A 25,938-nucleotide genomic window follows, 5' to 3' on the forward strand; every position below is an offset into this window, starting at 1 on the left:
GGCAGAGTGCAGGATGTCACCTGGCACTCTGAGTTAGGATGGGAATGCCTCAAATGTAAGCTAACTGCTTCTGCTTGGAACCCAGCATGGAAGGAGCCCACCGACCCCACCTACACTCTATGAAATATCACAAATTATGCATTTGCAGAATCGGAAACGTTCGTTATACAGATACAATCATGTGCTCTACAAAGTATAAAGTGGTGTTTACATTGTAAGATCCTATATGTAATGTTTTCTAATGCTCAGCGACTCAAGGAGGTTTTTTGGAAAACTTTCTGTTTCGCTCAAAACTCAGAAAACAAGACCAGCCCGACGGAGCGTGGCGCGCGCGCTTGGGGGCGGGGGAGCGGACCCTTTGAAGTGCTCCCAATAGGCGGATTGCATGGCGGCACGATGCGCGTGATTGTGCGCGTGCTAGCCATGCAATCCGCTTTTTGGGAGTACTTTTCAAACCCGCTTTCTATAGTCTCGCATTGCTATCGCTTACGCGATAGCAAGGTCGAGACCTAAAAATGGTAGTATTGCCGCGTATGTTTGATTTCCAATATCCCAATAAAACTGACACAGGTTTTTTTTAATGCTTTGCGAACATCCCTGCTCAGGTTAATTTGGGGAGGCAAACAGGCGCGTGTGGGATGGACTACCCTTACGCTGGACTATGCTGGAGGTTTAGCGCACCTGACCCATATATCTATTACTTAAGTGCTCAAGCACAATATACATACTTCTGGTTTAAACCACATACCTACACCCCTCATGTGGCAGTTGAGGATGGCGATACCTTTACGACCCCTTTATATAGTCTAATTACTCGCACGCGACGAGGTACCCCAAAAACTGAAATAAACACATTAGATACAACAATTGCAGCGTGGCAATCCATAGGGCAGCTCACCAATAAATTACCTATATATGCCCCGGCGATGCCTCTGGCACATCATACCGCGTTATCGGTGACACAGGAGGCTGGTCCAATCAATCAATCAGTTAATTTGTAAAGCGCGCTACTTACCCACAAGGGTTTCAAAGCACGGGGGGGTGCTGCTGCTACTGGTCGAAAAGCCAGGTTTTGAGTTGTCTCCTGAAGGTCAGTAGGTCTTCGGTTTGTCGTAGGTAGAGGGGGAGGGTGTTCCATGTCTTGGCGGCGCTGTGGGAGATGGATCTGCCCCCGGAAGTGGTTCTACGGATGAGCGGGACCGTTGCCAGGGTGTGGTCAGCGGAGCGGAGTATCCTGTTGGATACGTAGAAGGAGAGTCGGCTGTTGGGGTAGGCTCGGCCGGTTTTGTGGAGTGCCTCGTGTCAGTGTAGGTTCCTCAGGTGGGGGGGTGATGTGGTCGCGGCGTGGGACGTCGAGGATCAGGCGTGCAGAGGCGTTCTGGATTCTTTGTAGTCTGTTGATGAGCTTGGACGAGGCTCCGACGTAGAGGGCGTTTCCGTAGTCAAGTCTGCTGCTGACTAGGGCCTGGGTGACTGCTTTCCTCGTGTTTGTCGGGATCCATCTGCAGATCTTGCGGAGCATGCAGAGGGTGTTGAAGCAGGTGGAGGAGATTGGGTTGACTTGTTTGGTCATGGTGAGTTATGAGTCGAGGATGACTCCCAGGTTGCGTGCTTGGTCGGTAGGGGCCGGGGGGGGGGGGGTCCCCAGTGATGCCTGCCACCAGGAGTCGTCCCATGCTGAGGGGTTGGGCCCGAGGATGAGGATCTCCGTCTTGTCTGAGTTCAGCGTAAGTCGGCTTTCCTTCATCCAGTCTGCGACGGCCTTCATTCACTGGTAGGGGTTGGATTTGGCGGTGCGAGGGTCCTTGGTGAGGGAGAGGATCAGCTGGAAGTCGTCAGCGTAGGAGATTATGTTGAGGTCATGCTGTTGGGCGATGCGTGCTAGCGGTGCCATGTAGACGTTGAACAGCGTGGGGCTGAGGGAGGATCCCTGTGGGACGCCGCAGATGATCTCGGAGGCCTCGGACCGGAACGGGGGGAAGCAGACTTTCTGAGTTCTGCCGGAGAGGAAGGAGGTGGTCCAGTCCAAGGCCTTCTCCCGGATCCCTGCGTCTTGGAGGCGTGTGCGTAGTGTGTGGTGGCAGACGGTGTCGAAGGCGGCGGAGAGATCTAGGAGGATGAGGGCCTCCGTCTCGCCGTTGTCTAGAAGGATCCTGATGTCATCTGTGGTGGCGATGAGGGCAGTTTCGGTGCTGTGGTTGCTGCGGAATCCTGATTGGGAGTGGTCCAGGATGATGTTGTCTTCGAGGTGACGGGTGAGCTGGATGTTAACAATCTTCTCGATGACCTTTGCTGGAAACGGAAGCAGGGAGATGGGCCGTAGGGCGTTGATTTCTGCATACTTCCAGTTCTCAGGGAAGGTAGCGGTCTCAAAAGAGAGGTTGATGATGTTGCGCAGGTGGGGTGCGATGGAATTGCTGGCTTTGTTGAAGATGTGATGTGGGAGAGGGTCGGACGGGGATACAGAGAGGATTGTGTCCATGATCTTGATAGTGTTCTCGATGCTCACCTTGGCCCAGTTTGTCAGGGAGTCTTGGACGGTGGGGTGCGGTGGGTCCGGTGCGGCGCGGCCCGAAGGGGTTGTCTGGGGTTTGAAACTGTCATGGATGTCAGTGATTTTTCGGTGAAAGAAGGTGGCTAGTGAGTCGCACAGGGCTTGCGATGGCGGTATGTCGTTGGCGCTGGAGCTGGGGTTGGAGAGTTCCTTCACGATGTTGAAGAGCTCCTTGCTGTTACTCAGGGAGGCAGGCATGAGTACCATGCAAGACCTTTATCCGGATGGCACTTTCCTCACCACTGAGGATCTCCAGTATGTTACTAACTCTACACTACTCTTCCAGTTCACAGTCCACAGACTGAGGCAAGCTATTAAATCACATTATGATACATATCCGGCCGAGCCTTCAGTTTGCCAGTCCCTACAGTTGCTATTAACAACTCCTACGCGAAAAAAGTTAATTACTAAACTATACAGGGCAATAAGAGCTGAGAAAACCAAAGGGCCGGATAGGAGCCTTGCTCGGTGGAACGACAAGTTGACCCCCCACCCCCCCTGTGACACTTGCGGAATGGGACCATGTCTGCAATCTCACAAGCAAGCTTACGCCTAATGGTAATCTCCGAATAATACATTTCAAATATCTTCATCAGACCTATCATACGCCCATTCGTCTACACAATTATGGCTTGAGGGATTCTAGCAGATATGGTCCATTGGAAGCGGACTTTTTGCACCTTGCTTGGGAGTGTGGGAGGATAGCGAGCTTTTTGGAGGCAGGTGGTACAAAACGTACAGGAAATGTCGGGGTCAGAACTGCTCTGTACACTGCTAGTATGCCTTTTACGTTATGTTCCGCATGTGAAGGGGACTCTAGGGAAATTTGTGCGCATTGCCTTGCTAATCGCAAAACGCCGAGTTGCTATGACATGGGAGGGCAAGCAGGCGCCGAAAGTTGAGCACTGGCTTAAAGACCTGGTATACTGCAAAGAAAATCTGGAGTTCTATGCGGAGGACCTCCCGTCATCATCGAAGCCCGAAGACATTTTGGAGCCTCTAAGACAGTTCCTTAAGCAACAAGTCCTGGCTAGTTCTATATCTGGAGCTGATTAATGCACTATATGAAGGCATTTCTTTATTCACTCAAATCGTACACTGGGGTCATTGATTTGATATGTAAGATTTATACCCACTTGTGTTGCTCAATCACAAATTGTTTTAGTTTTGTATGGAAACTACCTTGCATGGAAGTGATGCTGTCTATTTTTGTTTTTGTGAAATGCAATAAACAGAGTTAAAAAAAAATGCTTCTGTGGTGAACCTGTCCTGCTACTTGAAAGGTTCCTGGGCGGCCGTGATATGTTGGACCTTCAGATTGCTCTCTAATGGGAGTTAGCTAATGTTGAACGGTCAAGGTTGCTAAGGAATGAAGCCCGGGGTTGCCTATCTAGTGATTCTTCTGTTATAACGTGTTGTACACAAGTACTGTTTCCACCTACCTGTACAGTTAGGCAGGCGATGCTTTGGCCTTCAATTAATCTTACCACTGTGCAGTTTGACGCCCTGAACAAACAGAGAACCTTACTATTTCAAAAAGATGCAGCCTTAACTTCTGCTAAGGAGATGTTTGATCTTCAAGTGGCAAAGTTCTCTTCAGAGACACAGGCTCTACTCCATACTAACTTCCCACTACATTTTGGAAAGCTGGTGCCTTGTGTTTTTAACATGTCTGGTACAAAGGAAATTGCGCATTTTTACAAACGTACAGGCTCTGGGTTGGTTAGCACCCTCCAGACAGTTTTCAACATCATTCCAGCTTTTATTCACTCAGTTCTGTGGAGCATCTTTGGAGGTCTTCTGCTGGTCCTGTTCCTGATTGTCGGGTCATTTGTTTTAATATTTTTTCTCTGCAATGGATGTCACATTTCAAAATCAAATGAAGCTGGCATTACCTCGTACTATTGTGCCATGAGCGCATGGTGCAGTGCTTTGGCGAACCCTTGCTTGGAGAACTGAATGAGCTTTGGTTCTAGTCATTTCAGCCTGTGTGGCATCACTGCGTGCAGCCCGTGGTCTGCTGTGCACTTTAGAGTGAGACTTGACACAACTGGTTGAGCTTTTGGACATAAACGTACTGGTGGACCCCTTAAAAGCCCATATGTATAGTTGTCCAGTGCGTATTCTGACTGCATTCTACAAGCCTCCCTGGGAAGCTTTTGCCCCGGATGGATTGGATCTTGGCTCCTGTTTGGCAGAACCTGGACTGACTGTTTTTGCTCACTCAGCGGCTGCTGTGGGGTTGGTTGGGAACATATTTTCTCTATAAACTTGGTTTAAGGTGTGCCTCTAGGATCATCGTCTGCGGATGCTGGGAACAGCTATGTTTCGTCTACCACTAGGAACAAAAACATCTGGCTATTCCGTTTGGTGGGAACCTTTATTTGACCTGTTTTTAACATACTAAATTGATATTTAAATAGACCTTTTTTCGCTTTTGTATTTTGTAAATTGGCTTTCTTTGTGCTTTTGGCTTCTAAATTGCATGTTTGCCTTCTAAACAGTTTAAATTTGTTTTTAAAGTATGATTTTTAAGATTTCCTTTGCATATGCTGCTGCATTTTCAGCAATAGGATTTTTTCCATTTGGATAGCTTCTTAGTCGACTTATTTCCCAGTAGGGGGTGTCATGTGTCTCTATTAGGCCTGGAAACACTGCCATTTTAGATATACATGGTTCTTTCCCAAAGTTACCTTCACTTTCACACAATGACTTCTGACACTCATTTGCAACCGTGAGAGTCTGGATTAGTTTCTTGGAATCTATGCTTGCTTACAGAATCAACTTCGTAAGAACACTTTCATGTTTCCTTGACACCATGTACAAGGTTTATACATATGTTGTGCAAATATGCATTTTGTTTTCATACATATGGTGACCTAGTTATATATAACACACAACCAATGGCAGCCTTATCAAGATCTCGGCCCAAGGCAAGGATGCCTTTTTGTTATAAATAAAAATCAATTTCCGGGTGTTGACAGAGGAGTGCTTTGCTGTTATTGATAGGGAGTTATATTAAGTCCCACAGAGCTCTGCCCAATAGTGCATAATTAGTCAATGTTTTTCAGTTTCTCTCAACAACCATTCACAAACTATCCCAAGTTGTTTGGACTGATCTTTTTATACTAACCACCTTCATTACTGTGGGCATGCATGATTCTTTTTATCCATGGTTTCATCCCCCCCCAAAAGAATCTGTCACATGCTGTCCGGATGGATTCCAACCTCAGTTTTGGGATCACTTTTGGCAGGGTCTGAAAGGGAAACAATAGCCCTAGAAGAAAATTCACATTCAAGGCAATGATTCTGCCAAGCCACAAGATAAATGAGGGATAGTGAGCTTTGTATAACCCTCCTAGTGTGTGTGTGTGTGTGTGTGGGGGGGGGGGTAATATAAATCCCTGGATATCTTATTTTCTGTTCCTCTCAATGAAATGGGGATACTGTCTCTACAAGCTTTCCTTATCTCCGATCTGTAATCCTACCCGCAGTTTCTTGTATTTCTCCAGATTCACCCTGTACCTAAATATTTTCTTATATATAACTAGAATCTCCAGCAGCTTAGATTGTCTCTACTAAGTGTGTGAAATCCTAGCTCTTCAGCAATTGAGTTGTGTTTCTGGTGAGCCGTGTCCGAAGGTATCCTCTAGGTCTCCTCAGCATCTCTTATCTTAATGGCTAGGGGCTGTACTACCAGAGTGTCAAGCATGGAGATATTTCTTCTGTCTGACACATCATTTAGCCGGAGAACCCAATGAATGTTATTGAACGCTTGCCTGTGGTTTGTAAACCCAAAATGTGCCAGGTGTTTCCTGTAGGGCATATTACCTTCTATTCACCAAAATCTTTGCATATTTTTTAGAGATCAACTTTAAGCAAATAAATTGGTGTACATGACTTAAAAATCTGCTGGCTGCCCTTGTTTGCGCCTCTTACAGAGGGCCCGACTCCCCTCTTTTGCAAGAAGAAATTATGCAGCCTTGCCAGTAAGGTTCCACATTTCTTGTGCAATTTAACTGTCAGTCCATCTGGGCTAGTGGTCCTATTTCCTGGTAGGTGCTTGATCATTTTCAGCACCTCCTCCGATATCAGTTCTTCCATGGCTTTCCTCACATCAGAATTGAATGTCTGCATATTAACATGCTCAACCAAGGTGTCCATCATTTAAGTATCCACCGCTTCACCTCCATGTAGAGTCTAGAAGAACATTTGAAAGATATCCTGTGTACTCTCTTCTGAAGTGGAGTGTTTAACTTGAGCATCTCAGGCCTAAGCAAGGTTAGACTTAGTTTATCAGCTTTTAGCCTGGCTTTTTTGTCTTTTCTTGAAAAGGTTATTTCAGACGCAGTAATACTCTTTCTGACTTTTAGCTATGATGCAAATTGAGCGGTCTTCTCATGGATAAAAACCCGGTCAACAATTGGAAGTTCTAGAATTTTGTTCTGAAAACAAATGTATACCAATAAATGACTTCGTATACTCCTAGAATTGATACGTAGATTTTGTTTATAGAAAAACACTTTGGATAACCTGACAAAGAGGATTACTCTTAATAAAGAGTAGAGAGTGAAGTGAAGTGTGTGTGTGTGTTTGAGTGTGTGTGTTTTTGAGTGTGTGTGTGTGTGTGCGTGTGTGTGTGTGTGTGTGTGTGTTTGATTGTGTGTGTATGTTGGAGTGTGTGTGTGTTATGAAAAAGTGGTATGCGTCGCCACCAGGGCACATGGCCAAGTGGTTGTGCCTGGTGGCTCTATATTAGGGAATCTGTGTGCACACAATGAGGGTAATCTGTACGTTCTTGGAACAGTAGTAGTGAACTATGGCTTTTTATCAGGCAATCACAGTCTTTGTTATGTAGTCTATGAGGAGATGGAGAATGAGTGCTAGAGGTGTGGAACCTCTCCCTGCACTTAGAGACTGCTCTGCACGGCTGTAATTCATGCACTGTGGTGTTTAGGGGTAGTGAGCAAGATCGGGCCAAAGGGCCAGTCCAGCGTGCATTGAGGTTGGGCAAATCGGCAAAATCTAGGCAAAATAAATACTGGAAAAAAATGGTCTGCAGACGTTCAGGTTTTCTACTGAGATAGGGTACTGGACAAAAGCTTTGTGTGTGAGGTTATGAGCAGTGCACTTGTTGACATTATAATTGCATAACTGGCAAGTTTTTCTGGGGAGCCTGTGTTAATCGGTTTGGTACCTCTGCTGACCATAAATCCAAATTAAAACTAGGCAAGATTTCTCGCTGATTCTGGAACTGTAGTACAACAGCCTATATCACCAACTTTATCAGAAAGCACATTGCATATGTACTGGAGGTTTCTATGGAATTTGGGAAAACCTTCTAGACCAGTGTAATTTCATGATTAAAAGACTAATTGTAGGTCATTTAGTTGGATCAAGCTTTCTCCAAAGACGTTTTAGCTTCTTGTTGTTTGTTTATAGAGTATGTATGAAGATGTTAAGAATCTATTTGTATGTATGAATTTTGCTTTGCCCATTTTCTCATTGGTTTTTTTTTTTACTGGTTTGAATGTGTTATCTTAATGCATCGAAACGTAATGTTGATTTGATTAATTTTCCACTTGTTTTTACTTTACAGATTTTAACAGACAACACATGCTTGGACCAAAACTTTAACAGGACGGTGGAACTCTGTGTAGTATGTGGAGATAAGGCTTCAGGTGAATTAATGTAATGTTAAAATAAAGTTAAGAATGCATGCCTTTTGTTTACTTAAAACACCACGATCTTATTTAGATTATGAAGTGAATTTGTCTCTATTTGGATGTTTGTCCCTGAAGACCATTTGCATACAAGTGGTATTTTGTTGCGGAATTGGAGATTCAGGATGTCATCCTTAGAAGACCTACTGCTTTATTGTGTCTTCTAATAGCTATACTTCTTGATGCTTCTAACAGTTTTTTATTCCGCTTCATTTAGGCGTTCAGATCACTTTGCAAAACCTTGATTCCCATTATTTAGTTTTTAGGTTTGGCCTAGAGACAGAATTAGTCTCCTTGACTTTGTTACGCTTAATAAACCTTACTTCATGGACTTTGGCCCATCACTCAATATACCTTATCGACATGCCACATCTTATATATGTTTGCTGCAAGGCTGCTCTGGCACCAGAATCAGTTTGACTGAGTTTAGTCTGAGCACATGGCAACAACCCAAAAAGTATGACATCCTTACATACACATCAGTTGCCGGACCTTAAACTAGCAGCGGCTGCAAACATCCAGCAGGATAGTTTGCTTTTTTGAAATATCGAACATAAACTTGACATCCACCAGATGTATTTTATCACCTGCTGCCGGCATAAACGCGTTTGTCGATGCGGGTTTCTGACCTGTAACTGCTGTGTGAACCCTCCTAAGGTATTACCTGAATGGCATGCTACATATGCTGGCAGACCTGCAAAACGCATGCTGTAATTCTTCTGCGAGCAGCTTGAACTCACAAGGCGTGGGCATGCATCAGCTGCGTTTTCGCTTTAAGTAGAACACAACAGTCACACAAAGCGCTCACATTCCAGACTTGTGGGGCATGTGGCCACTCAAACACGACGGGGGTGGACGGGCAGCAAGAACGGTCACCAATCTCTTAAATGCTGACAGCTAAACGACGAAAAGCGTTTACAAAAGCATCTGCGCTTTCACTTACTGTTGCTCGCATCCTTTTATTTCGTTCATTCAACTGGCGCTTTCGCAGTGACAAAGGCTGCTGGAATATTCAGCAGTGACCAGTCCGGAAGCTCCAATCTGTTATATTCACTAAATACTGAGGTGATCTTCATTGACGTGCAGGGCATCAGGCCTCTGTTTACCCAGGCGGTGTAAGCTAAATTCCATCCATGGCGAAGTCCCTGCCTGTCAGTGGCCGTGCAGCCATACCGCATGTGATAAAAGACCGTTCAAGGTATGACCAGTAATCGGGGCAGTCGCCAATGCCCTCCTTGGGCCCTGCTTCCTATCAAATTAGAAGAGAAGTGTTTGCTAGTGGTGTGTGCGCACGCCAGAGCAAAGCGATCGCGAAAGTGAAAGCGGTCGCTTTTGTAAAACATAGAAGCCCGCGAGTGGTGCACGTGCGCGCCACAAAAGCCATGCGGTTTCAATTATCGCGCCCGTGTCTGGGCACGATAATTGAAAACACATGTCAGCAATGCGCGTAATAGACCCCAATAGGCCATGGGCGGAGAAATGCGCCCTCCTTCTGCCTATTGTGTGCTTTCTTTAAAAAAAACATGCACGCAAAGCCCAATCGCGGCAGCCAAAAGGAAAAACACACGCCCGAGCGTGTGCAATTCCTAGGTACGTTTTCAGACCCCGTACAAAAGGTCTCTCGCTGCGCGAGCAGGGCTATGCACTGCAACGCAGGCACAAGACCTCAAAATAGGCTGCTTGCAAAGCCTACCAAGATTGCTAGTTTCATTATGAATCTTGGCAACCCAGAGCATTAATTTTCAGGAGAGCAATTGAAGAAGGCAAGAATGGAGCAACTCAATTGGCACTGTCATTAGTCTAGAACGGACTTAATCGAGATTATACATGGGGACTAGCACTGACCTCATATGAATCCCTGTTTTTGGCTCTCTAATAAATATTTTATAACCAATACAAAAAATACCAGATGTCCTGTTTTGAAGGTATGTAACAACTTTCAGATAGATAAAGAAGTATGGATGCATAATCCAATCCACCTTTTTACCAAAAGTAGCTGATCACATGCTGAACTGTGGCCGTTACAGGGTCGACGTTTATAGAGAAGTGCAATAGCTGCCAAAACATTTACATTTAGCCATGTAATATACTATATGCTATAGTGGTATGTTTTCTACCTTCCTTTCAGATTTGCATGCACACCTGTGGAAGTTGCAAAAAATAAATAAACACGTTTGAAGAACTCTGGTGCCAAACCTCTAAACTGGGCTTTTCATTCAACTGTTATCCGTAATGCCGACTGAGCAAGTCTACAGTTGAGGGAAGTTTTTAATATGGATATTGATGCATGGAGATCTCCAAGAGAACAGAGAATTAGCTTCACTGAATCTTGCCTCATTTTGCGCACTACATAGAGGGCCACGAGAAGATAGAGCAGAAAATTATAAAAAAAATGTCCCAGACCAGTCTTCCTGTAGTGCATTCCTAAACACTAGATGTGAAGTGTTGACATTTACGTGAGTGACAAATATTGCTTGGGTCCCCTAATGCTAAAAGTAGCAATGTAGAATGTGAGATTTAATCTCCCATTCCTGCATGTCTGGGTGGTGTCTGTTTGAAATGAGTCATGTTCGAGGCATGTGGGCTGCTGAATTCATATCTGTGCATAGATCGCCGCCTAGTGTTGGGTCCGGATGTTTGCACGTTGTTGTCCTGGAAGAGTCTTCGAAGTATCCTGGGATAGGTGACTCCTCCCCTGGACTACAGTGCGCATGGGCATCCTCTCCATCCTCAGATTGTTTTTTTCCGCCATTGGGTTCGGATGTGCTTATCTTGACTCAAGTTAGGAAAAACTTTTTCCAGGCCAAAAGGCCTTTAGTTCGCGTCGGTACTGTTCCCGATCGGTATCGATAGTATCTTTGTTAGTTTACTAACTTCAAGAACAACTTTTTCGCATCTTACCCGACCATCGACCCGACACCGACGATGGAATCGAGGACACCATTCAAGCGGTGTCCTGTATGCAATGCGAAATATCCCCATGTCGACGTCCACCCGGTGTGCAACAAATGCCTTTCACCGGATCACGACGAGTCCACATGTATGGCCTGTGCCTGATTCCGATCCAAGAAGACTCTCCGGAATCGACGAGCAGCGAGACTCGAAGCGCAGCAAGCGGCACCGGCCCCGACCAACATCTTCAGCGCCGAGGACGAAGATGCCGAAGACGTGGAGAACCTACCCTCCAGCCCCGCTTCCGAACACGACTCCGAATCGGAAGACATCGAAGAACGACTCTTTCACAGAGATGAAACCGACACCGAGGTAGGAGACTACGATGAGGCCTTAGGGGCCGAAGAGAGTAGCTCCGGTGATGAGCAAGGCCTACCCGTACAGACTGAGGATATCCCAGTGCGCCAGTCTATGGCTCCGGTCGAGGGATCGCCTTCGGGCCTTACCCAAGACCTATCCCGCAGTTCTTCGGCCCCGCCCTCTGGCCCGGCCTCGGACATTCAGCGGCAGTCATTACTACCCAAAACGGCTGGTTTCCCTTCTTCGAAACCGAAAGCTGTATTGGTTCATCAAAAACCGAAACCAAAAGTGACGCTGATCGGATCGAAGCCCACCACACCTTCGACGCCAACCAAACCCGTCGGCACCGACCGCACCAAACGAGACTTCGCTACCGAGCTTGCAGCAGCCGACGTCGGCGCCGACACACGGAAAAAGACCTTCGGTGCCGCCAAACCTACTCGGCTCCCGGCACCGAAACAATCGGCTCCGGCCACAAAGGTCAAACTGGCTGCTGCGTCTCACACCGCTTCGACAGCACCACCGAAGGCACAATCATCGACGGCGTCGACGGCTACTACCGCTCCTCGACTCGATGACCCAGTGGCGCCGAAGAAGTCCACGCCCGCCTCTACAGAACCGGTCGGCGCCAAAGAACCGATGGCGCTCCAGGTGCGGCCAATTGCTGCGTCCTTGCAACGCATCAAACACAAGGCAGTCCTCCAGGACACGTCCGGCTCCGAGCCGATCAAAGCTCCAACAGCCTCTCCGGCACCGGCCAACATCACTTTTGGCCTACCGCCGTCCACGGCCCCAAAACTGTTCCAAATCAGAACACGTGTCACCCACACCACGATCACGCCTGCCGAACGCTCTCCTGCAGAGACGTCACCATCACACATCATCGACGCCGACACCGGCAGAATGATGCTCCACAAGAGGAGAATAACCTCCGAGCCAGCTTTGGACTCCTACCGGATCCCGCTTAAGAAAAAGCTGCCAGTGGCTTCGGAACCAGTTCTTTTCGAACCTCTCCATTCCTCTTACCAAGATCCACAGTCCTTCTCTCCCACGCACTCCGAAACAGACGTTTTGGAGGACTACATCAGTGGCCACGTCCCCTACCCCGGAGAGATGGACCCTAAAGGCCAACAGGACCCTGACCAAGCTTGGGATGACCCTGTAGACCCGGGTGCATCTATGGATACACAGGACCCGCAACTATATGGAGCGAAAACATCTCCCACAGAGGACACTGCCGCATTCAACGCCCTCATTTAACGTGCTGCGGCCAATCATGGTGTGCAACTCCACTCTGACACCGTCGAGGACGACTTTCTCATGGATACTTTCGCATCCTCAGAAAGGAATATAAAAACTCTACCCATGTTGAAAGGTGTCCTCAAACCAGCAAAGGACATCTTCAAAGAACCCACCAGGGCAAGAGTAATAAACCCCAGGATCGACAAGAAATACAGGTCGGCGCCTGGGGACCCTACCTACATTAGAGGCCAGTTACCTCTGGATTCCATAGTAGTTGCGAATGCTCGCAAACGGGCACACTCGCAAACGACAGGGGATGCTCCTCCCCCGGACAAAGAGTCCAAGGTGCTAGAGACCTCCGGCAAACGGGTTGCGGCCCAAGCAGCTAACATATGGCGTATTGCCAATACTCGGGCGCTCCTCGCTCGCTACGATCGAGCACACTACGACACATTAGAAACATTACTCCAACATCTCCCTGACCAATTCAAAGAGGGAGCAGAGATCCTCATCAGGGAGGGACAACTCCTCACAAACGCATCCATTAAGTGTGCACTGGATGCCGCAGATACAGCTGCCAGAGCCATAAACACTAGCGTCATGTTGCGACGACACGCCTGGTTACGAATCTCCGGATTCAAACCTGAGGTACAAAATAACATCCTCAACCAGCCTGTCAACCCCGACTACTTATTCGGGCCAGAGGTTGACACCACCCTAGAGAAAATAAAAAAGGACACAGACACTGCGAAGTCCATGGGGGCTCTCCAAACGCAGTCCTTTCGGAGCGGCTCCTTTCGTCGCCCCGGAAATAGAGGAGCAGGTAAAGGACAGGGGTCACAGCAAACCTACAACAAGGGAAACACACAAAGTTCCTACGATAAAAACACCCGGGGTGGATATCGTGGCTCAAGCACAAAGGGCAGAGGACGCGGATACGGCAACACCAGGTCCTCCCCCAAGAACAAACAGTGACGCCCTCTCCCTTCCTCCCGACCACATAACACCTGTCGGGGGAAGGCTACAAAGGTTCCTGTCCACGTGGGACTCCATCACCACGGACAGGTGGGTCAAAGATATTGTCAAACACGGTTACTGCCTAGAATTAACCTCAACTCCACCCACAATACCTCCAAAGCACCGTCCTATGTCCTCAGAGCACTTAACGCTCTTACAGCAGGAAGTGCTAAGTATGCTACTAAAAGGCGCAATAGAGGTCGTACCCGTCCACGAGCAAGGTACGGGGGTGTACTCCCTGTACTTTTTAATACCGAAAAAGGACGGGTCACTCAGACCTATACTAGACCTGAGACCCCTCAACCGCTACATTCTCTCCGAGCATTTCCACATGCTCACCCTACAGCAAGTCCTCCAGCTGCTCAAGCAGGGAGACTTCCTGGCCACACTGGACCTCAAAGATGCGTATTTCCACATACCCATTCACCCCTCACACAGAAAATACCTCCGGTTCACTGTTCAAGGGCAGCACTACCAGTTCACAGTCCTTCCCTTCGGCGTGACAACAGCACCCAGAGTTTTCACAAAGTGCCTAGCTACTGTGGCTGCACATCTACGGAGGCAGCACATACACGTCTACCCTTACCTGGACGACTGGCTTGTTCAAGCAAAGTCAGCCCAGCAATGTGCCAGCCACATGTCCCGCACCATTCACCTCCTTCACAGTCTGGGGTTCTCACTAAATTACCCAAAATCACATCTCCAACCCGCACACGTACAACAGTACCTAGGTGCGACCATAGACACTCTGGCGGCCACAGCTCAGCCAAATTTAGTGAGAATCAACAGCATGCAAATGCTGATTTCCAAGTTCAAACCACAACACTCCCTTCCCGCGCGAGTGTTCATGCAGTTGATAGGCATGATGGCCTCCTGCATTTTCATAGTCCCACACGCGAGACTACATATGCGCCCGCTTCAGGAGTGCTTAGCACGTCAATGGAATCAGGCTCACGGACAACTAAAAGACCTAGTGTTGGTGAGCGGTCGGGCATACAACTCTCTGCATTGGTGGAATCCACAAAACCTTTGCAAGGGCCGACCGTTCCAAGAGCCTGTTCCACAGATAATACTGACAGCGGACGCGTCTCTCCAGGGATGGGGAGCTCATGTACTCAACTACACAGTGCAGGGACTATGGACAACACATCAAAAGAAGATGCACATCAACCTTCTAGAACTGATGGCAATCTTCCTGGCTATGAAAGCATTCAAAGTACACTTGTGCAACAAAGTCGTGTTGATCCGGACGGACAACATGACCGCCATGTACTACATACAGAAGCAGGGAGGAACACACTCTCCACAGTTGTCTCATCTGGCTCAGAGCATGTGGAAGTGGGCCATTCAGAGGAACATGTTCCTCATGGCGGAACACCTCCCCGGCAAAGACAACCAGATGGCGGATCTGCTCAGCAGACACAGCCACCAGATGCACGAGTGGGAGTTACACCCATCAGTACTCCAACCGTACTTCCAGCAATGGGGTCATTCAGAGATAGACCTATTCGCCACAAGCGAAAACGCAAAATGCCAAAGCTTTGCTGCCAGGTTCCCACATCCACAGTCGCAGGGCAATGCGATATGGATGAACTGGTCCGGCAGATTTGCGTACGCTTTTCCCCCAGCACCATTGATACCGCTGGTGGCGCGCAAACTCAGACAACACTCACTGACACTCGTCCTGGTTGCTCCAACGTGGGCACGCCAGCCATGGTACACCACTTTTCTCGAACTTTCCGTGGTGCCGCATCAAAGGCTGCGGATCAAACCCGCGCATTTGACGCAGAACCATGGAGACATTCAGCACCCAGATCCGCAACAGCTGAACCTGGCAATCTGGCTCCTGAAGTCCTAGAGTTTGGCTACCTAAACCTGCCACCTGACTGTATGGACATCATTAAGGAAGCTAGAAGACCCACTACCAGAGCTTGCTATGCAGCCAAATGGAAAAGGTTTGTCATTTACTGCAATAATAATGACAATAACCCGCTAGACGCATCCATCCAAAACATAATTTGTTACCTCTTACACCTATACCGATGCAATCTGGCGTACAACTCTATACGTGTCCATTTGACCGCAATATCAGCCTGTCTCCAGAACAGGCAGCACCTCTCTTTATTCAGAGTGCCTGCCATCAAAGCATTCCTGGAAGGACTCAAACGAGTAATTCCTCCAAGCCACCCACCGGCTCCGATGTGGAACCTCAACTTGGTCCTCACACGCCTGATGGGTCCACCCTTTGAACCTCTACACTCATGCGAGATTCAATTCCTTACCTGGAAAGTAGCTTTCCTAGTAGCGATCACTTCTTTAAGAAGAGTTAGTGAACTCCAGGCACTAACCGTTCAAGAGCCATTCATACAGGTTCACGCCAACAGGGTCGTACTACGTACCAACCCCAAATTCATGCCCAAGGTGATATCGCAGTTCCACATGAATGAAACTATTGAACTGCCTGTTTTCTTTCAAAACCCACAAACTGTCGCAGAAAGAGCACTCCATACACTAGATGTGAAGCGAGCCCTCATGTACTATATCGACAGGACTAAGATCTTTAGGAAGACTAAACAACTTTTCGTTGCCTTTGCCCCACACCACAAAGGTAACGCTATCTCCAAAGCAGGTATAGCCAGATGGATCGTTAAATGTATTCAAATTTGCTATCAAAAGGCTAAACGCACAGTAACGATTCCCCCACGAGCCCACTCAACATGTAAGTTAGGGGCCTCCATGGCTTTCCTGGGAAACATCCCTTTGCATGATATATGTAGAGCAGCCACCTGGTCCACTACACACACATTTACCAAACACTATTGTGTAGATGTGCAATCAAAACAGCAGGCAGCTGTAGGACAGGCTGTTCTCAAAACTCTTTTTCAGACCGCTGCAGCTGGCACTGGTAGCCGCTGCTAATAGGAGGTACTGCTATGTATTCTATGCACAGATATGAATTCAGCAGCCCACATGCCTCGAACTGAATATGCTACTAACCAGTATGCATCTGTTCTTGGCATGTAGGGCTGCTGACATTCATATCGCCCTCCCTCCTCCCCGGCGCCTGTGGCAGCTGCAGCTCTCAGAATTACTGTAAGCATGGTCATCACTTTCTGTATCTACTCCATCACTGCCGCAATGGCGAAAAACAATCTGAGGATGGAGAGGATGCCCATGCGCACTGTAGTCCAGGGGAGGAGTCACCTATCCCAGGATACTTTGAAGAATCTTCCAGGACAACAACGTGCAAACATCCGGACCCAACACTAGGCGGCGATCTATGCACAGATATGAGTGTCAGCAGCCCTACATGCCAAGAACAGATGCATACTGGTAAGTAGCATATTCATTTCCACTACTGGCACATGCTCCGCTAGCCAACCCTTTATGTGATGCTGAAACAACTAATGACAAATCAACTCATCGAAGCTGGACATCTGTTAGAATTGCGTCCTGTTTCTGAATTTAAAACATGGTGGCCATGTCATATGTCTGAACTGAGATCCCCTTATTGTGCATCTTGGCCTAAAAACTTCAAAGGGCTAGTTGAACTGCCAGTAATTTCAACACGCTGAGCTGGTTTATACAAGCTGTTGAGAAGACCATTCACCCTGAAATGTAAAGATCTTCATGGGTTCTGCTGAACTTGGGAGGAGTGTATCTGTTGTGATGGTCACCTGCCGTTGTGGTTGTAGATCTGATCTGCCCAGTAAAAGATTTGGCTTGTTCCACCACCACAGTTTTTGTTAACCCTAGGTTCTATCAACAGATGATCCTCCCAGTTCGTTTGCTAGTGATCATTGTTTGGTTAAAGAAGATGCCATCATTACCAACAGGTTAACCATTCTTACTTAATAGTACATCATTTGATAAAGGGGAAGCGATCTTTGGAATGCCATGTCAATCTAAGGCATGGAATAAGCTTTGCCCGTCACCAAACTGAGCGAAATGTTTGATTCTGCTGAGGATGCATGTGGTATTTATGAAAATTGATTGTGAAGCCTAACTGATGTAGCAGCAGCACTGTTTACAGTGTGTTGGTGTACCAGCCTTTCAAACAAATAACAATACACATTCTTGTCTACAATGGAAATTAGCCGCTATCACAGCTAGACATTTGATGAATACTCAGAGTCAAGGCGACCCCAAAGGGTGGGACTCTGAATTGGTAATGTAATGCACTTATCACATACCCCAAGTACTGGAGGTGCACTAAATGTATGGGAATGTGGAAGTGGGCATCCTGGAGGTTGAGTGTTGCCATTTAGTCTCATTACTGATGAAGAGGGACAATCTCTCGAAGCGTGGTCATCTTGAAGTAGATGGTCGTAGTGTAGTGGTTGAGTAGCTGCAAATTAATGATGGGGCAGAGAGTTTTATCCTTTTTGCAAGGAGGAAATACAGAGAGTAGATCCCTTGTCCTTGCTGCTGCTGCTGTATGGGTACTGTTCCTAAGGCCCCTTTTGGAGAGTACAGAGGCCACATCTCCCAACAGCATTGAAAGATGCAGTTGAATAGTTTTTATGATGTCTTAGCATATTATTGGGGAGCATTGCATTATCCTTGACGATGATGGAAAGTTTCTAAAAGTCTGAGGTTATGGCTTCCAATTCAGGAAGTTTAAAACCACAGCTTTCCCACCGACTGGTGTTTTGTGGTTGACTGGAATGCATGGAATGTAACTTTTTTGTTGCAGAGGCATCCCTACCTTGGACATTTCTGCGCCAGGAGCAGCAATTACTACGGAAGGACCTATGAGTCATCTTCCTTGTTTATAGTGCTGCCACATTAAAAGTTCAAAAGTAATAAAAAGCAAAAATTCTGCCACATAAAGACGACCTGCAGGTCTGCAATATCTTTGAGTAAAAATTACCTATTTCAAAAATAAATAGAAGCCTTGACGCTGAAGTGGATTACTTTTCAGGTGGAGATGCATAAGTGTACCAGGAAAATGCCAACACACACACAGTGAAGAGAGACAATGGGTGATGTGGGCTGACCCACGTCCCAATGCTACATGCGGTGGAGGGTAGAAGTAAAATGCGAATGACAAATTAACAGAACAATGAATGAAAAGAGCAGACCGAAAGCTCCAGTATTCATATATATATATATATATATATATATATATATATCAGGCAGATCAGTTCCAGAAGGATTTTTCATTCACATTTTGTTTGATGGGTTTAACTGAAAAAGCATTCCTGATGAGAGCGTAATTTGCAATGGCTTCTTGTTGGTTTCTGAGGAGATTGAGGCAGCCCTGAGGTCCGTAGGCTTTAGACTCATTAGAACTGTAGCAAACGTAGCTTCGTCCATTTAGCCTACCAGGATTTTTCTATTTTGACTACCCGATTTTTGGACTTTTACTGTGAGTGAGTCTCACTACCTGAGTCTCACTCACTGTACTTTTTCAGTAATTGGACAGAACATACTAACCACCAGTGTCTTCCTTTAAAGATAAGTTTGCTAGACACTGGGCTGATTTTACGGGAGCACACATGAGTATGAGCTGCACGTGTGAGACTAGCGTTGTGCTCAGCCTCATGTTTGTGTATAGGTAGCCTGATGCAGAAGCGACTCTTCAGGGATTGGTACTAACTTAGAGTATGCCTTATAAGTTGAGTGGGCATGCAAAGTGTAGGTCTGTAGTGCTCTCTGAAGGTCTATTTTGTTTTCATTGTATTGTACATTATAGCTGAAAACTGCCCTAAAATACAGTTTCACACTACTTGTGCCTATAGAGTACAGCAAGGTATTGATCTGTGTTAAAATAAACACATACACATTTTATGGGCCTTCAAGATTTTTCCTCTATTCCTAGCTCAGGATCATAATCCGATTCTAGACCTGTATCCCCATCTTGGCCAGGTTATTTCCTCTGCTCCCCAGCGGAGGGCTCAAAGGCCTCCCCAAACAAAATGGCAATTAACAGTGTGTGACCCAGTTTGTGGGAAAGGAAAGGGATGAGGACGAAATTTGTATCTGTTAAATAGTTTGTCACACTGCACCTCAACTGGTTCAGCAAAGGCCCACTGGAACAAAAGATGAAGCCTTGACCTCTGAAGCCCACAATGGAGGGGCTCACCTATTGAAGTTTTGGTGGGAAGATACCTAGTAGCTGTGTCAGCTACAGGCACAGATGAGGCCCTCAGAGGAACTCTTGCCAGAGAAAACTCGAAAGCTCCATCTTGGATTGTCCCATAATGCTGTGCAGGAGCACTAGGTCAAGGGTGGAGGAATGATGTGGCACCCTAGGATTGGCCAGGGGTGCTTGACATCTAGAACTTTGTAACCCCACTTAAATCCCCTCCACTAAGGAGAGACCTATGAGAAAATTGTGTACCTGGGAGCGACAGGGAAAAGGATACCCAACTGGACATAGAAGCCACCTGAAGCCCTGCAAGGATGAACTAAGAACTTTACCTCCAGCTAACCTCCAGGACTAGGATGGGGTCTCTCTGGGGCCAGTGGCGCTGTGCCCCTTATGTCCCTTAAGGACCAGTTGGGGGAATGGACCTACTGGGGATGCTGTATGGTTCTGAGGACTGGTCTTTTACTCTGCTGCTGACACACTGGTGCCCGACTGTCAGGAGGCCATAGTGCATGGGTTCTGCATCAGGGAGGGTGTTTAGTTTGCTGGCTATTGAAGATACCCCTTAAGCAGAATAGAGCGTCAACACTGCAGGCAGAGGGCATGTGTCTGGCTCAGAGTAATTCACTTCGAGCTCCCCACACAAAGCATCATTTAGAGGCAAGAAGGCCTGAAGAAAAGGCGCTTAGTGGCTTAGGGCTGGCCGTCAGGCACAAAACAAGCCAAAGATTAAGAAAATCGGCCCACCTGGTCAGGGATATTCAGGTTCAAGTATTTACCCCAGAAGAAAGCAAATGGGCGCTTGGCACTCTGCCCTATCTCCTTTACAGTTCTCCCCTAGGGTTGGCGTATCTTGATTTTATAAATTTTCTGATTGGCTGGGTTTACATGGGAGCCTCCATCTCTCTGGGCTTTGGCGCACAAAGATGATCTCTAGGGCTGAAGCAGGTCCTACTGGGAATGCCATCCTGGACCAGCATTGATAATCCCAGGGTGGCCCGAGTTCTGGCAGCGATCTAGTTCCTCTCCTGCAACCGTGCCGAAGTCGGGAGTGGCGCAGTACACAGAACTATCGCCCTGCAGTGGCGGCTTCTCGCTAAGGCAGAGGAGCGTCTCCCCACTGCTTCGCAGCAGTGAAGTAAAGGAAACGTAGAAATAGAACAACTAGCGTTATTTTATGTTTCCTTCTACTGCAGCTTTGTGTTTGGGGCGGGGCTGCTCTGATGACAGAGGAGCAGGGGAGGATTGTTTTGCCCACTCCTACATGCACATGACTGTTTGGCCAGCCCTCTCGGGCCAGCCAAACAACCATGTGCTCTTTGCATCTTCTCTTTGCAGGCTGCCTTACAGCCTGAGTGGTGAACATGCCCAGGCCCCCATTCCCTGACACTGCGCTGACCCACAAAGCTCAGACCAATCACAATGCTGCATTGCGGCGTTGTGATTGGCATGCTGGAAGCGGGGTGCTACCTGCTGCTTTCTGCATCCTGCTGCGGGACCGAAGTCCTCTATAAAAGGACAGAGGAGAGGTACAGGTAAGTGTTTTTTGTTTACTTTTTTCATAACCGCCCCGCCCCACAACCCGGGGCCGGTAGCAGCTGCTAATGCTTTTTAGAGCACCTTGTCACGCACCCTGCAGTGACAGTCTGCATGAATATGGTGCTGGGTCCCTTAGAGTGGCACAATATATGATGAGCTAGGTACCAGGGGTACCACTTACTAGGTACTTAAAGGTGCCAAAGGTCTGGTCAATTGGGGGATCAGTTAACCAGTGAACTTGTTTTGGGGAAAGAACACTGGCTATGGTGGCCTCGTTAGCAGGAACCCAGTGCACCCAACTAGAAGTTGCATCAAATGCCAGGCATATATTAAGGGGGGCTACTGCAACAAAAACCCAGTTTCCTACATGATTTGAACATGGACAGGATGAAGTAAAAGGAGTTGTATGGGATTATGCTGGGTAAAGTGTGTAAGTACAAAGGTGTACAGACTGGTGGTTTGGTAATGGACAGCGTGAGGTTGAAGAGGTCAGGTGTGTTTGGCATGGCAACAGTCATTTACTATTGCTCAGCACCACGATTAATGTCTGGGATAGTGTGGTAGAACTGGATAATGGAGCAACAGAAAATTTTATGTACTGCTAAGTAAATAAGTACGGCCTACAAGCTTTTCATGTGTAATAAGTTGGTCAGCAGTGAGCACGAAACCGTTGTCCGTCCCACCCAAGCTCATACCTGACTTAACACTTGTAGGAGTATCTGTGCTTGTGAGTGGACTGTTAGGTTTCATGATTTAGCCATGTTAGTAATGTAGCGTTGTTGGTGTTCATGCCAATGCTTTGACTCCTTAGGGTGGCATTGCATGTTGTAGTTGGGGGTACTACCTTGTTTTGACTTTGTTCCTTAGATCATTTTGGTTTCTTTCTTACCTTTTCCCTGGTAACTTTGGTTTTATGGTTGGATGGGAGGGGAATGTGTTATGTGTTGCATGGTATGCTGAGAATGGAATGCTGATGATGGAATACTGGAGGTGAGATCTTCTGTGTTTGGCAGTTGTCCGGTTCATAGAAGTAGCGCAGGCAAACTCACATCAACCTTACAGCGGTGAGCAGCTTTTCTCTTTATGTTCATATTGGCAAGAGGGGAAATTGAATTGTGCCAAAGGAGAATTCTGGCCAAAGGCTGACATAGCATTTGGCAGCAATTAAAAATATGTATCTCCCTTATCAGAAAAAAGATAAATGCTCACTCTGTACTTCTCTCCATATCCCTAAATATCACCAAGTAGCATTAAATGGGTGCTGAATCTAACCTGAAAGGTAAACAGCGTTAACACATGCGAAACTACGCATGGCGGTTCAATGCGATAGTTACAACGACCGAGTTGTTAGTTCGCATACCGTTAAACGCAAGTCGGAACAACGACTTGCGTTGTAAGGGGCAGAAGGTGTTGGATTTAGAATCCAACACCTTCCCTACTGTTCGCACAGACTGGAGTTGGAATAGTAAATTATACTATTCCAATATTCAGCGCCCCTTACAACGCAAGTCGTTGTTCCGACTTGCGTTGTAACGGTATGCGAACTAAGCAGTAGTTGGCCTTTTGATGTGGGTTTTAGGTATTAAGTAAGCCATGTGGGCTTAACTGCTGTGCTGCAAGAGGAGTTCCAGGCAAGCACCAACGCAGCAGTAGGGTCACAGCCCTTGTCTGATTTTTCAAGTGTCTGATGTCTACATTCAACCAGATAGGGCTAGCAGAAGATTCACATGAAGTTAGTCTAGATTCAAATGTAAGTTGAGGGAGCTTCTTTAAACAATACACCACCCACGCTATCCATAATGTAATCCTGCCATGCAGCCCAGTTTGGGGGAGAGAGGGCCCGACAAAAAAAAATGTTCTGTTTAGAGGAGCTCATTAAAAAGTTGGAACACCGCTGCAGTGGAGGGAAAAAACATCTCAGTAATGTTTGAAATATTCACTTAAGAGACAGTATATAGGTCGATATCTTTTTGCTCTGTGCCTTGAGCTGCTTTTGTCTTTTCAATGTAGCGTTGAAATAATTTGCATATATTTGAGGTAGAAATGTTTTTTTTGCTGGAACCAGGAGAATACGCAGCAAGTATTAGATTATGCAGTAAATACCAAAAGTCCATAATTGTGCAATCTCTCATTAGTTTCTGGCTCTGATTACACTTCATTCTGATTTTCCTCTTCTGTTCCTCCGAACTCAGTTTGCAGTTTTCATATGTGGTTGCTGTAGGAAGCTGGCTCTTTATGTGATATATAAAAAATCTGGTATACCGTGTAAAAGAGTCCAGGGCTTCCCTTATGAGTGGACAGGGGTTTACTATGTAATCCTAAAGTGGTCTGTTAAGGGGGAGTGTGGTCGAGCAGCCTTGGGCTTAACACAGAAGTACAAAACATCTGCAAATGCACACAATTATCAATAAATGACGCACACAACTCAAGAAGGAGTCCACACCAGTTTATAACAAGCATTTGCAATGCAATAGGTTTCACGTTCGCGATATTGGCGTTGAAAATGACAATATTTTTTACTTTTGTTTTATTGTATGCAATGGATTAATGATATTTGCATAGCGCTGTTGCCATTCGAATGACCCCGCGGCTCTGGAGAACCAGAAAATGGGAAATAGGTTATAAGGGAGGGGAGACGAGTAATAAGCTGGCCTGACAAAAAAGTTAACAGCTGCCTGGAAATTGCAAACACTCATAGGGAATGCAAGATTAAGTAAAACCGGAAATGTAAGCAGGAGCAACATAGTTACCTTCATGCTTTGACACTTATTCCAAAATCATTGTGTGCTTTTGCCTGAAAAGTTAAGAACATGACTACAGGGCCAGAAGGTATCGGTTTCAATGGCCATTGCTTCTATTCTTACAAAACGTAAGCAGTATGCTTTAAAAAGACCACATCCCTGAACACAGAGCAGGGGAACACATTTTATAAACTAAAATAGGACAAGCATTTGCAATGCAATAGGTCTCGCCTTTACGCGAGTTTGAGCTATTGACATTGCAAATGACAATGCCTTTTATTTTTGTTTTTTGAACATAAATAAAAGGGCATTGTCATTTACAATGCCAATAGCTTAAACTCGTGTAAATGCGAGACCTATTGCATTGCAAATGCTTGTTTACCTTTTGACAACTGACACATTTCCTGCTGTACGCGCAGGCTAGCCAGATGCGTTTGTGTAGAGGAAGGGGAGGAAAGTGACTGGGGCTGGAGATGGTTTTATGGGACAAGCACCGGAAGGGAAAGGGGTGAAAGGATGAGCATAGAGAGGAAAACGCAAAGAGGTAACGAGAAGGCATTTCAGCGATGAGAGGGGTAGGGGTGGGAGAGATAGAGGGAGGATGTCGAAGGGCTGATAAGACCAGCAGATGACCGCGCACAACAGTACCCTCAACGCCGGGAGTCATGAAATGTCGCATTCACAAACATTCAAATTCCGCGGTAGGTTTCCACCCAACCCTTTAAATCCATGCGTCTTTGTGACCCCGGAGGCAAATAAACTACAAGGACACTTTTACTCAGTTGCTTTGGGATGTATTCGTGTGCATACAGACCAGAACAATGGATAAGTTTCAACGCTCGTATCTTTACTAAGCAGTCCCAAACTGTATAATACAGGACAAATACGGCTTTAAGTAGTCTCTGATGTCAAATGTGAGCCGCAAGTTACATCCACGGTTCGACTTTATAAACTTCTTTTGAGCTTTCACTTATGGGTTATGCAGACAACATAGTATCAGTAGGTTAGACAGTGACCAGAGTTGCGCTCTAAACAACTTTTAGAATGGTCTTATGGCTGGGGCAAATTGGATAAATAAAAAGTCAGGCAATGGTGCGTGGGGGCGGGTGAGAGTATGGAGGGGTCTCACTGGGGAAGCAGGTTTTTTTGGACATAGGCCATCTACACCTCCAGCCCCACTGGAGCAGCAGTAGCTGTGTACTTTTTCTTGACCCCTCCCCTGCAAAATCACCCTGAGGCTTGGAGGGCTGGGGAGGGAGTGACTAAGAGAAGCAGTCCTGGAGCGTGTGTGCATTTATTAAACTTGAGAGAATGTGGCGTTGTGGCCAAAGCTGCCTACTATGGCAGTCTGAGAGGAGGCTCCAGTCCCAACGTTGGCTAAACACCCTGTGATTCTCGGCAAATCACTTAATCTCCCAACGCCTAAAGTAACAAGAAGGAGGCAGAATGGTGCGTAGGCATTTTTAAGTAATTACAACTGTGGGCAAAACAGGTATTTTATACGTAAAGAACAATTACAACCCATGCTCCTTGTAAACAAATAGCTTGAAAGATGGGGAAAGAATAACTAAATGTGTGCTTTTGAACAGTAAATAATCTATCATTGAAAGCAAGGCAATCAGAAGTGGCATCCCGTGCAGAGAAAGAAAGTAGTTATTTCAGAGTCAAAACAAGCATGCTTCCCTATGGCAGTTAATCGCTGTCTCGAGATGAAAATAAAGGGAATTTATTGATGCCATGACATTGGTGAAATAACAAATTTGAGCACAGCATCCC

General features: G+C 46.6%; 1 protein-coding gene across 4 annotated transcripts in view; it reads left to right on the plus strand.

Annotated features, from left to right (window-relative positions):
* The window catches only part of NR2C1 (nuclear receptor subfamily 2 group C member 1), a 358,243-nt gene that overhangs the window by 97,945 nt on the left and 234,360 nt on the right, over window positions 1–25,938 (plus strand). For all 4 annotated transcript variants that reach the window (XM_085653389.1, XM_085653391.1, XM_085653392.1 and 1 more), the window contains one exon: window positions 8,154–8,235. In XM_085653389.1, the coding sequence (XP_085509515.1) occupies window positions 8,154–8,235 (82 nt within the window). The remainder of the gene's footprint in view (window positions 1–8,153; window positions 8,236–25,938) is intronic.

This window comes from Triturus cristatus, chromosome 4_1, assembly GCF_964204655.1.
Source record: "Triturus cristatus chromosome 4_1, aTriCri1.1, whole genome shotgun sequence".
Classification (NCBI taxonomy): Eukaryota; Metazoa; Chordata; class Amphibia; order Caudata; family Salamandridae; genus Triturus; species Triturus cristatus.